The sequence below is a fragment of the Corythoichthys intestinalis genome, chromosome 22 (genome assembly GCF_030265065.1).
Source record: "Corythoichthys intestinalis isolate RoL2023-P3 chromosome 22, ASM3026506v1, whole genome shotgun sequence".
NCBI lineage: Eukaryota > Metazoa > Chordata > Actinopteri > Syngnathiformes > Syngnathidae > Corythoichthys > Corythoichthys intestinalis.
In genome coordinates this window covers 31,022,401-31,036,340 of record NC_080416.1, presented here as the reverse complement: position 1 = coordinate 31,036,340, position 13,940 = coordinate 31,022,401, and the positions used below count along the sequence as shown (strand labels likewise).

Genomic DNA, 13,940 nt, shown 5'->3' with positions numbered 1-13,940 from the left:
GAGTGGTGTACAAAACCACAGAATTCACTTCTGACCTTTAGTGAAATATTCAGTTGTTTTTTAAACTTTTAATTCTGATACTTTAATCAATTTATTACAGATTGCTAAACAAAAAGTGTGAAAAGAAAAACAAAGGATATTTTATTTAAGTCCAAAATTCAGTTTTTAAATATTCTATTGTATTTTTCTTAATCTAAGCTCTCTCTCTCTCTTTTTTTTTATTTATTTATTTTTTTATGAGATTGAAATGAAAACTGTTTGTGGTCTTGCGCCTGTCCTTCACCACAAAAACCGCCGTTACTTTGGAAGGGCATAGGTTTGGTCTCAACTTTCGTAGGGACGATATAACAGCATAACCTGCATGTAGGTAGACTTTTTGCTGGGGACGGGACATTAATAAGACCAAACAGACTGGATGAAGGGGGCAAAGGGCCACATTTCTCATGTATATGAACCTAATTAATTAATAGGCAAAAATGATCAATGCAAAATAAATCCTGATAATAACTTTTACGTGCATTGGTTCAGATGATACACTGTTCGATTCAAATCTTTGTTTTCAAAAAATACTAAAGAAACATTTTGAAAACTTCCTGAATAAATGTCTGGTTTTTATTAGCAAACATAAACATAATGAAAATAATTCACTTAATAATGGTAGGATCAATTCTATCCTTACAACATATGGAACTATTGAAAGATCTAAATTCTCTATATAACTGAACATTATATCAAGCAAAAAAGGTAAGGTTGCTTAAAAGTTGGTGGGGACAATTTTAGCATCCTGAAAAGTTGGTAGTGTTATGTCCCTACCGTCCCTATGCAAACCTACGCCCTTCTTGTAAAAGTCCTCCTTATTTTCCTTTACTTTAAAAAAAATCTCTCCGCCTCAATGGAGAGGATTGCTTCAATTAGATCGTTCTGTGTTCTATTTGACATGGCAGAAAACACAGTGGATGTGTCCAAATGTCTAGCTAACCTTTCATCTTTCTTAGCAAAACCATGTAATCGTTCTACATATATGCCACGTTTAGAAGAGCTTACACGCTCATCGTTACCACGAAATGTTAACTCCTGTTTAGCTAGGATGCAGGTTGCATTAATGAGGTCTTTCAAACTCTTTCGGTTTTCCTTTACCTTGGGCGTTGTGGCTGCTACCGCTGAGCTTCCGCTGTTTGTCAAAGCCAAATCGATCCTTGAGCTTCCAAAAGTTTTTAAAGCAATCAGGCTTTAAATGTGAGTGGTCGAGCTCTCATGTTTGCTTAGCCTTCGTGGTAGTTTTTTAATGTCACAATATCTTGTGTTAGTCCAGACATTGGCAGAAGTTGAGAAGAAAAGGCAGGGAAAGCAGCAAGGGCGATTTTTCGAAGGACAGCCACATAGCCAGTCTTTTCGGGTGTACCACTCCGTTTGAAAACAGCGAGTTATCTTAGACTGTCCCGTAATTTGAAGCAAACCTTTTAGCTCCGGCGTTGGTCTACCTCTGTTAATCAGGTCCACTTTTGACTGAAAGTCCAGTTTTGAGAAATTTTAAAGTTTGGATATATAATCCTCTTCCATTTTGGGAGTCCGATGTAGACGTAGTAAACAATACAAAACGGCTCGCCGCAGTGCACTTGACTCGCCTGGCGCCGCCCATTACCTGTTGGCTCACGTACGCCCCCCTTCTGTGCGGCAGCGTATTATCTGCCGCAACCTGTGCCTTTTCAATGCGGTTTTATTTCCCATCAGCAAAACTAAATATGTCGCTAACAAACATTAAACTTTAAGGGTTAAAGACATTAGCCAGACTGTGGAAAATCAGGTCAAATAAACGCATCTGGAAACATTATAATGGCGACATGCAGATGTACGGCAACCAGCACGCTCCAATTCCATGTATCAACCCAGTTTGTTATGGATTGCGCAATCAGAGGTGAGGCTTTACTCGTTGCTGCCGCACCTCTCGTTTCATTTCGTTATTTGAACAGGAAATGGGCAAATTCTGCGATTTTGACTATAAAAAATGTTTGAAATGAGTCATACATTAAGAGCAATGGACAAATATTAATATAAATTTAATGCTATAATTATTTTTTTTGTCATGATGACAGGTGAAGCTCTGCCTCACCTGCCTCCCCTGACCGCACGTCACTGAGTCTATGGGTATGCAAACAACAACAAAAAAAATATTTTTGATAACAATGTATTTCATTATTTCAAGCTGTCATCCATCACAACATGCATTGTTGAGGGTCGGATTTAATGTCTACTGTCCTTTAAATAATACAAAGAACTTCTCCGAGGCACTTCAGACAACCTCCATTGTTTTACTCTCATGTTTTTGACGCTCTGACCTTGCCTCAGTGCTGTCTGTGTATAATTGATGGTACTGAAAGACAGAAATGAATGGATTCCAAAGCCTGCTGGGTGGAATAGTATTACAATTCAACTAAGGTGCATCCATAACTAAGGAGTAAAATGCCGTGCTGTGAATCATCATGCCTAACAGGCCGATCACAGTACATGCAGGCATGTCAGTGTGAGTAAGCTAAATGTGTGAAGCCCTGCGGGATGATGACATCACGCCTCTTCATCATTGCCACTTTGGTCACTGCGATTTAAGCGGAAATAGACAAAATGGTGTAAAAATGGCTTCTTTAGATCAAAATAGTAGACTTTCGGTATCTTTTGGGGCATAGGGTCTTGTATTTTTTAAATGGGCCTTAAATGGGCCTCTTTATGATAAACAAGGCTACCAAATTTGATGCTTTTTAGTGGCGTTGTCTGATAATGTCCGCTCATAAACGCATCTAAATTATTATCGGAAAATATCATTATGCATCTTGTACAATGAATATTTACAAGCCTGCAGCCTTTGTGCACAGGTTAGCAAAGCATCTGTGCTTAAAAGTCACCGCTGACTCTCTCCAAATAAAGATGCTTGGGATTTTTTTCTTGTACGCAAAGCACTGATATAAATTGTGTCAATGACTGATCTATTTTCTTTAAACAACCTAAACAACAAAGTCTAATAAAGAGGAGAGAAACTGTAATGAGTCAATTTATTTAATCAAACAGTTGTTCATTAATACAATCCAAATTCAACTTTAAAGCACACTCTCTTGTATGACAATTTACAGTTTGAATGGGAGTTTGTGTTGAAAGGAGACTTCAAGCCAGGGGTCGGGAACCTTATGTCTACGAGCTATATAAGGCTCTTTTGATGAGCACATATGGCTCTGTGCCAACCCTTCATCTTAAATGTGGAACTCGCCAGCTCGCATGACATGAACCATCTTTGATGAGCTGATGGCGCATTCGCACATAAATCTTGGACACTTCAAATATGCGTTGCAATAATATGCTTCAAGTCGGGTCGCGCGGAGATGGGCGAGATCGCCTCGTGCATTAAGTCACCACTCGGCCAGCAGCGGGGTCAGCCCCTCCCGACTCGATGCCGAGCAAACTGGAGTATATAAAAAAATACATTGGAGAAAATTAAACCATGAAAGGGAACCGCATGGTACCCCAAGTCACACTGACGCTTCACTTTCATGACTTTTTGGATTGTCAAATTGTCGCCACTTTTAGGAGAGCAAGACTCAGGAAACGACCGCCCCGAAAGGCTCCGCCTGTCTCGGCCACTGTTACTGACACGTCCCCCTGGTCATCCCCGATTGTGGTTTCCTATTCCAGGAAATATACGCGGCCCCACATGATGTTCCTATTTGTTATTTTCCTTGTGGTGAGTGCACAACTGTGCAACGATTGTAACAACCCAAGTAATGATGTTAGACCTTCTTTGTCGTTTTCTCAAGATTTATATCAATCGCAACTCGGCGACTGCTCGTAAAAGCAGAGCGTGACCACCCTCTGCCTCCCGTTTAATGCATTCAAATGCGTTCACGAAAGAAACAGTGCTTACAAAACGGACTCGGACAAGCTGCCAAAAGAACATAGAATATAAAGTGTGTGTTCATATACATACATACACATAGACACACACTGTATGGCTCTTGTGGAATCACATTTTAAAATATGTTGGGTTTCGGCTCTCTCTGTCTAAAAGGTTCCCGACCCCTGCTCTAGGCTGTTGCTGTATATGAACGGGTTTATGTGTGTGGTTTCTTTATAAAAAAAATAAATAAATAAATGAGACAACTTTACTCTCAAACAATACCTCAATTCTAATATGCTTCTCCAAAATGCAATACAAACAGACACTTTAGACACTGATTAGCATAATCGATAACTAGCTTAGCGCTCCGGGCTAAGTAGACACGTCTCATCAACAAAAAATATAAACGATACAATTGGCTTTATTTACTCACCTGACGGAGGTACACTGGATCTAACAACACAAAAGACAACCTAATCCTCAGCACTTCGTAATATTATTGATTCAGCATATTGATTTAGCAGTGAACTCTCTCTCCCTTGCTCTAATCACTGGCACGTGCGCAACCTCACATTACACACAAACAGGGGCACTGCCAGTGACTTTGGGTCCCATGAAAAGATATCACTTTGGCCTCACCACCAGTGCCGGGGGACACACACACATTCAGAGTATCAACTACGTAATTTCCTGCATTCTGGTGAATCTTTACACACTAATTTGTGCATTTTCTGCATTTAAGATGAAAATATATTTATTTAGACATACAGCGTATAGAGCAATAATGAATAGACTGATATCATCTATAAGAAATGTACTGAAGGCCATTTTTTACAATCCAAAATATTCTTATTGGAAATATTCTCAAAGGAAATACCATAATGAATAACTTAGAATAAATGTTTTGATTTAACTATACTGCAGTATACATTACAGTATACAGTATATAACTGTTTTAGTATGAAGAGCTTGCTAAGGGTTTGCCTGCTGGACTGATTAAATGTAAGCTAAAAGTGGAGCAAACACTAGCTAGCAAACAATTACAGTATTTCATTATGGAGTAGGCTTGGCCTCATCTGGAAACGATCTCCACTATAGGCTACAGCTCCGAAGCGATGTCCCTTGTTTAACAAACTAAATTCAATAAATTCTTGACAAACTGGATTCAAGACGATTTAAAAAAAAAAAAAAAAATTCCACACCAACTTTCAACATCTGTAGGATACCAAAAAATGCTGTCATTATTTGTAATTCATGTTTTTGAATAGGTGAATGTCGCTCATTGAGGCCGGGAAAAACCCGTATTTCTTACGGAGTGAGCTGGGACCTCGCTTCAGAGCTTTGTAATAGACATAGCGAGGTTGCAGATGGGACTGGAGTGGGCTAAGATAACAGGTTAATTTTCAGCACTACACTGACACAAGACACCAACCTTCCTTTGTGAAGTACTTTGTCACATCTTGTTGGCCTTTTCTACCCCTGTCTTGTTGTGCTGTCTTTTCTTTCCTCTTTTGATAACCCAATTTTGTTTTGAAAACATTTCTACAGTACTGCACACTCCGAGTCACTGACTGGTGTAAATGTGCACCGCTGCTCCTGGTCTGATCGAAGGAAGGGCGGACCAAACCATTTAATGAAAATACGGGGGTTGGGGGGTGGTTGGCAATACATATGCTCTCTGGGTGTTTTCTTTTTGCCAAAAACAAAACAAGAAAAAGAAACCCTTCGTTTTAGTCCTATTAAAATTATAATGATTAATATTTCAATTAGCAAACGATTACCTAATGTTCTAATTTTCTTTATGGGCCCCATTAGGGCATGGGCCCTTAGAATCAATATCACTTTTCTCCCCTATACGGCGCCCCTGCACACAAACAAGGACCCAAATGGGACTGCTCACAGCTACCGGGGAAAATCATTCATTCATTCATTTTCCATGCCGCTTTTCGATTATCAAATTCGTTGGCAACTAATTTATTAATCGATTTCAATTTTTTAAAATCGATTAGTTGTTGCAGTCTTACTATACGTGATCCAATTTCATCTTGCTGAAACAGTCTTTAAAAAAAGTCCAGGGGAGCTTGTTGCATTTCCAGAAGATGTTACAATCGATCTTATCAGTGCTGATGCTCACAGGGCAGATTACGTGACAGACCTCTACCGCGGTTAGATATGATGTGTCACATCATAAGTGCCATCTTCATGGCATATTACCAATTTAAAACAGGATTTCACACTCTAGATAGGGGGGAATTATCACCCGTGAGACTCCCAAGTCAATTTGAGTCTTCAGAGGAAAATTGTTTATCGGTCGATTATACACACGCAGGTACACAACCAAGCGCACACACACAAAGGAAGCCTGACAGCAACTGATAATGGTTAGATTTACTCAGCAATAAAACGAGGAGAACACTGGCCTTCATCTTCATCACTTTTGTGCTTCTGGCTGTGATTCAATAGAATCAAGTTAGATTCAGTCACCTGCCACAAAATTAGGAACACCTGTTAATCTAACCAAGTCCAATACATTGTTTTAAAATGTGCTTTTACAATGATTCACACTTTCATAAAGTTTTTTTTTTTAATATTAGGTCACCTTACATTAGAGGGTCAAAATATTAGAAACAACCATTATGTGCACCACACCTATATTTATAAATATCAATTTAGAAAAAAAAAATGAAAATTTGAATCAATTTATAACAGAGCAGTATGGCTGTACTAAATATGTTCAGTTCTACATGTTATCATGACACCATAACCACCATGACCAGCAACAGGCATGGAAATATGACATTAGTTTTACTTTTTTTGTTTTTTTGTTTTGAATTTGTCAAACAACGTACCTTTTGTCTGCAGATGCTTTGGAACTGGTCCTTGTCCTTATGAACCCAGACAGTGAGGTATTGTCACAGCTCCGGACCAAACTCCTTTCCCCAAAAGAGTTATTCTGGTTTCGAAATTGTTTGTCTTCACTGTTGATTAAGCTCTGAAGCGGGGTCTTTTGCTTGTCTTGGTGCTCACACATCGGCGGGCGGGGTTCACCTTCCTTCTTCTCCCGACTGCCGCCTCCAAATAGCCGATGACACATTTTTCCTCCCCGCAGTGTTTCACCGGGTGTCCGCCGGGAGTTTGGATATGTTAGAGCGACACCTTGAGTTGTCTCGCCGCTATCACAGCTCAGATTAAATTAAACGTACTTATTTACATTTATTAAATCACATATACTGTTTTGAAATCGAATATAGTGATACACCGTTTTTTAAAAAAAAATGATGAAATAAAACTGAAACGTTCCCCTTTCCGAACTCTATTTCCCAAAGTTCCAGTCGCTATCATACGTCATCGCTTCGCGACAGACCGTGCCTCCAGTCTACAAAAGCGTGAATACTAGGCCAGATGTACTCACGTACTTACTTCGTTTTTATGAAGGTTAAAAAAGCAACACCTCTGAAGAGTCTACTAGTGGAAAAATGAACTCGCACGAACAAAATTTGTCGGACTCCTTTCGGCTAAACGCGTCCATGCTGTTTCAAGAAAGCTGTCCGGAGGAATCCAGATATTTGCTGTAAGAAAACACAATTTCTCACTATTAAAACGTCACAATTAATACTCAGAGTCCTTAGTGGCATTAGTTTTTATTATGAAAATAAAGCACCAGGCTATGCACGGGGTTTTAAAAAGTTTTTTTTTTTTTTTTTAAGTGTTAAATCCAGTAATTTGAATTAAAGCCTAAAATGTCTAAAGTTATCCTAAAATTTCACAAAAGGTCTTTTATTTAGAACTTGCATGAACTTCAGTCTCGCTTTTAAATGTTTTGATTTTTTGAGGACGCTTTAACATAACTTCAAAGTGAAACTGCTTGTGCTGCTCGGTCGTTTTCTTTCATGTCTTCTGTACTTTTTTTTTAAATTAACGACACGACAGCATAAACAGCAATACAAACACAGAAATAGACAGAAAATAATCAATAATACAAACCAAAAAACAAAAGAACACAAATATGCCAGGGGGTACAGCGGGGAGAACAAGTATTTGATACACTGCCGATTTTGCTGGTTTTCCCACTTGCAAGCCATGGAGAGGTCTATAATTTGTATCGTAAGTTCTCTTCAACTGTGAGGGACAGAATCTAATACAGAAATCCAAAAAAACACATTGTATAATTTTTAAATAATAAATTTGTATTTAACTGCATGAAATAAGTATTTGATACATTACCAACTAATAAATATTTCGGCTCTTAGTTCTTTTTTAAGAACCCATCCTGTTCTCCACTCATTACCGGTAGTAACTGCACCTGTTTGAACTTGTTACCTGTATAAAAGACACCTGTTCACATGCTCAAACAAACAAACTCCAACCTCTTCACAATGGCCAAGACCAAAGAGCTGTGTAAGGATATCAGGGATAAAATAATAGACCTGCACAAGGCTGGGATGGGCTACAGGAAAATAAGCAAGCAGCTTGGTGAGGTAACAACTGTTGGAGCGATTATTAGAAAATGGAAGAAGTTCATGTTGACTGTCAATCTTAGTGATGGCCAAATGAAGCCTCATGAAGCAATGAAGCTTTGCAGCCAATTGGTTTGCACATGTAGCAAAGCTTCATGGTGCTTCATTTACCCTATGGCGCCATCAAGTGGTCTAGAAGCCCAAGAGGTCAACATTGTTAAGAATTCAATGGCTATTTGCTTAAGACAAAGATATGAATGTGCTTGTGTTAGTAATTTAGTATGTGAACAAAATACAACAAATGCTAAGGGTAATTAGTTATTCATTTTTATTTAGAAATAATAGCTTTCCCACAGTGGCTGGCTTTAAACAGTTTCTTTTTTTTTTTGGAAAATATTTCACCAGCTTTAGAAAATATTCTTTCACAAGGCACAGATGAAGCTGGGGTGCAGAGAAATGTGAGTGCCAGTTTATATAAATTTGGGTAGGTATTCTTTTGTGCCTCCCAGTACACTAATGGATTGTTCATTCTGTTGATGTTTGGTTCAGATAGGTACACACACACACACACACACACACTCACATTTATATTAAAGTAGTTTTTCTCCCTTACCTTATTGAAAGCAATCAAATCAAAATGTTCCCATACAGGGGAGGATCGCTCTTTTCGCGCAGGTTCCATCGCAAGAAAAGGACAAGGCTCGAAAAAAGATTGCACTGGTTGCACTGTTGCGCACAGATGTAACAAATACAGGAGCCCGAAATCCACAAAATGTGAGATAACAGGCGATCGCCATTGCGTTTTGCAACCAATTTATACCGTAGTCTGTCCTGTTTTTGCAATGAGCGCCAAACGTTGGATCACTTCCGAAGCACTCACGAGATTCAGCTGGCCGCCGGCGAGGCTTCCCACGTCATCATTTCCGGGTTTTGCCGAAATGAAGCGCGCCTCGCTACAAGCTTGGTGGAAACCCCCCTCCCATTACTCGACACAAGCTTCGGAACCTCGGCTCATTTCGTCCCATCACTAGTCAATCTGCCTCGTTCTGGGGCTCCATGCAAGATCTCACCTCGTGGGGCATCACTGATCATGAGGAAGGTGAGGGATCAGCCCAGAACTACACGACAGGACCTGGTCAATGACCTGAAGAGAGCTGGAACCACAGTCTCGAAGAAAACCATCGAAAACACATTACGCCGTCACGGATTAAAATCCTACAGCGCACGCAAGGTCCCGCTGCTGAAGCCAGTGCATGTCCAGACACGTCTGAAGTTTGCCACTGACCATCTGGATGATCCAGAGGAGCAATGGGGGGAAGGTCATGTGGTCGGATGAGACCAAAATTGAACTTTTTGGTCTAAACCTGGCTCATCGTGTTTGGAGGGAAAAAAAGGATGAGTACAACCCCAAGAACACCATCCCAACCGTGAAACATGGAGGAGAAAACATCATTTTTTGGGGCTGCTTCTCTGCCAAGGGTACAGGACGACTGCACCGTATTGAGGGGAGGCTGGATGGGGCTATGTATCGCCAGATCTTGACTGACAACCTCCTTCCTTCAGTGAGAGCCCTGAAGATGGGTCGTGGCTGGGTCTTCCAGCATGACAACGACCCAAAGCACACAGCCAAGGCAACTAAAGAGCGGCTCCGTAAGAAGCATCTTAAGGTCCTGGAGTGGCCTAGCCAGTCACCAGATCTGAACCCAATAGACCCTACTCACCTACGTCACAAAATGACGTGTCGCTGTATCCGGCCGCCATATTGTCTGTATTTTTTAGACCTATTCTCATTGTTTTCAATTAGTCGTGCAAGTTATAGAGCAATTCATGAAAGCCTCGGTGTTATCTGACGCTGTAAACTCATTGGATGCGTTGCATAAAAGGCGTTATGTGGAAAAGCTTCAGTTTATCCATTCGCCAGATCCATATTTGATGCCTAAATCGATGTTTTTCGACCCGCTGTCTTCGCCGTCTAAGCCTGACATCTGCTACCCTGATATTTACAACTATCTTGTCCACACAAAATCAGCCTATTCTCACGAAAGTTTGAAAAAACTTTAAGAGCTTGGAGGCTTATAAATACTTCGTTGCTGGTTGGGTGAAACAGGTCCTCGTCCACGAAAATTCGGCAGGAATCTATCTTGTGCTCGGGAAGGTGAGTTAGGAAATTTTCAATTCAAAATCTTTTGTTCTTGCTAACATCCACTGTCAAGTCTAATGTATTTCATGTCATTTGTCAATGGAGCTAGGGCTTTTAATGTTTATATGGTTTAGCGATAGCACTCTCACTACATACATATATAATATGAAGTGCGATAGCACTACTCCAGATTGTCCCTAGTTGAATTTGTTTTTTGGCTTTTGACCTCAATAGTGAAATTGTAAATTAATTGTATGACAAGTGTCTTATTATCCCCTTATAATTATATATTTTCAGGTAGTTCATTCACAACGTCTTAAGTGTATGTTGTCGGCAATTAGCCTAGCAATGATCCTAAAAGAGGAAAAATTGTGGTCAGCCCAAAACCCTCTAAATATATATTAAATGCATCTTACCAGATATAAAATGACTACTACATTATCTGTGGTGATCGTTTGGAGCCTAGTTTTCTCGTCGAATTGCAGCAGCCCATGTCGCTCTCCTCTCCGGGTCTCTCGGAATCCGGTAGAACTTCAAGTCTCTCCGTCTATCTTCTCTGTTATTGCAAACGACTGCCACACACGCCTACACCATTTTGATTATTAATGTTAACGAGCAGAAAAACACACCATAATACGAGGAAATTACGTAGCGGTAATGCATCAACAGTGACGAGTTGATGGACAATATGGTGCGGGGGCGTGGTTGTGACGTCATGTGAGTAGGGTCTATAGAAAATATATGGAGGGAGCTGAAAGTCTGTGTTGCCCGGCAGGAGCCCCGATACCTGAAGGCTCTGGAGAAAATCTGCATGGAGGAGTGGGCCAAAATCCCTGCTGCAGTGTGTGCAAACCTTGTCAAGGACTACAGGAAACGTTTGGTATCTGTAATAGCAAACAAAGGTTTCTGTACCAAATATTAAGTTTGATTTTTGTGATGTATCAAATACTTATTTCATGCAATTAAATGCAAATTTATTATTTAAAAATCATACAACGTCATTTTCTGGATTTTTGTATTAGATTCTGTCCCTCACAGTTGAAGATGTGATATAAATTACAGACCTCTACATGCTTTGCAAGTGGGAAAACCAGCAAAATCGGCAGTGTATCAAATACTTATTCTCCCCACTGTATAAACATACCAAACATTGCACATCAGAAGAAAAAATGAATAATACTATAAGCAACTATTCACAAAAAAGTCGCAGCTTTTCACAAACGTCAATTATTTTCTCGGCTTTCCTAATCTTTGATTTTTTTAACAGATTTATGTAGCATACCGTTTCATGTCTTCTGTACATATCGATTCTCGCAGTCGGCGTGATGTCACGATGACGTCATCTCGCATAGCAACGTGTCGCCATTTTGAGAGGGGGGCACGCACACGTAAACATCAGTAGACAAACATTGTCTGAAATTCATATATTTCAGCTGTGTTTTGCGTCTTTTTGTCATAAAAACGTCTTAAACATCGGGATGCCGATTGATCGGGACATCTCTAATTAAAACCCCTCTTAATTTTTTCGTTTTGATAGAATTTGTAAAATTTTCAATCAAAAAATAAACTAGTAGCTCGCCATTGTTGGCGTTGCCGAGCGGTGACGTCACATGGGCTCCCTGCCGTTCTTCCGCACTACAATGTCTTTCACTATGTAAGGTAGTGATTGAAATACACAACAAGGTGTCAATGGCGAGTTCTAAATTATTTAGAAATCAAGCCAATGAGTGTGTTTTGTCCCCCCGACTGATGCTGTAGTTCCCTGTTTACTTGTCCATCACGGTCATTTGAGTGCTGGCTTCACAATGTGCGAGACCTCTGATGGTTTGTATATTGTGACTAAATATTGCCATCCAGTGTATTTGTTTAGCTAAACAAAATGTTTAAATAGAGTTTGACCAAAGTCTTGAGTTTTATGCGTATTTTGTAGAGCTATTTTGATTGGAAATGCCAGTTCTTTACATTGTTGTTTTACTGTGTGAGAATAGAGCCTCATTTAAACAGATTGAAGCGCTTTTCTTTTTGTGAACATTATTTTTTGAGAGATAGGAATATTATTTTTGTTGTGCTTTCACTAAATGCTCCTTATGTTTGTTGTGAAGGAGTTGCCGAAGCGTATGCCAATAAACGGCGCGGTCTAATGAACGCCTGTGTCCACTCGCCTTTCTCTGCCTCTTAGCTCTCCATGTGCAAAGGACGGCGTCATTGTAATCTGTTTGAGGCAATGCATGAGCGGGTCATTCCACGCATGCGTTAAATGCGTCAAATATTTTAACGTGATTAATTTAAAAAATTAATTACCACCCATTAACGCAATAAATTTGACAGCACTAGTTGTTAGTTCATCAATATGTGTGATACAATATTTTCAAGCGAAATCAATTTGCTTTGGCACAACAGTTGATTAAGTTGACGTAAAGAAAATTTACTTTTACATGCGAAAAAATATATTTTTGTGGCAAAACTATCTTTACCACAGTAGGAGGAGGATCTCTTTTTCATGGACAAGGTGAATTGGTAGGGGCTTGAAAACATGATGGTTGCATGATCACAAATGTGCTCCCTCACTTATATACAGGGGGTGTCTCACTTTACCCCTGTCTCCCCTATGCTGGTGGGAAATGTGCTCTGATTTTTTCAATCCGAGAAAAGTTGGAGGGGGCTGCGTTGGGGGCGCCATTCCGCTAAATGCGCTGTCATCCAGAAATCTGCTGATACCATCTTTCCCGCTTTTCGCCACGACTAAACAGTGCACTTAAAAGGAGATGCGTGACTATGTAAATAAGGAAGCACTTGTTTATGACTCTCAAGAGCGACTCTGTAGTGGAAAAACAATTCTTCCTGGACTGGAATCAGCACTCCTTTTATAGATGTTACCTCCATGACTTGTTGTTTCCTTTTTTCTTTTTCTTTTTTAAACCGTGATATCCATTTAAAACGATATATCAGTTTTTGTTGGGAGCATATCGATAATCTTTTGGGATACAAATAGTCCCAAATGACTTTTTCTCCCGATTAGGCAGCAGACTTTTTAAATGATTAGTCGACTAATATATATATATTAGAGATGTCCCGATCCGGGTTTTTGCACTTCCGATCCGATACCGATATTGTTTTTCACTTCCGATCCGATACCGATACTGGTCGATACCAATACCAGCCTATCTGAGCATGTATTAAAGTTTAAAGTTATTTAGCTTCCTTACTTAGTTGTCAGACTCATTTTGAAAAGGGTTTTAGTACTGTTGATAAGAACTAGCCAGCTGAATTAGGTGAGTTTGAATAACACACAACAGTTGGTAACAAGAAACTGACCTGTTTATTCAGTGACAAACACAAAACATTATAAATAACAAACAGAAATGGCATAGTCAGTCAGTAAAACGTGGGTATACCATAATTTCCCTTCTGTCTTTTTTCGACATGTGAAAGTTTTAAAACTGATTTGAAGATACAGTCAAGT

General features: G+C 39.7%; 1 protein-coding gene across 1 annotated transcript in view; it reads left to right on the top strand.

Annotated features, from left to right (window-relative positions):
* Positions 1–7,246: 7,246 nt before the first annotated feature.
* Positions 7,247–13,940, top strand: part of c22h18orf21 (chromosome 22 C18orf21 homolog) — a 52,097-nt gene continuing 45,403 nt past the window's right edge. Inside the window, exon 1 of the mRNA XM_057828627.1 lies at positions 7,247–7,451. Coding sequence (XP_057684610.1) covers positions 7,357–7,451 — 95 coding nt within the window. The 5' untranslated portion in view covers positions 7,247–7,356. The remainder of the gene's footprint in view (positions 7,452–13,940) is intronic.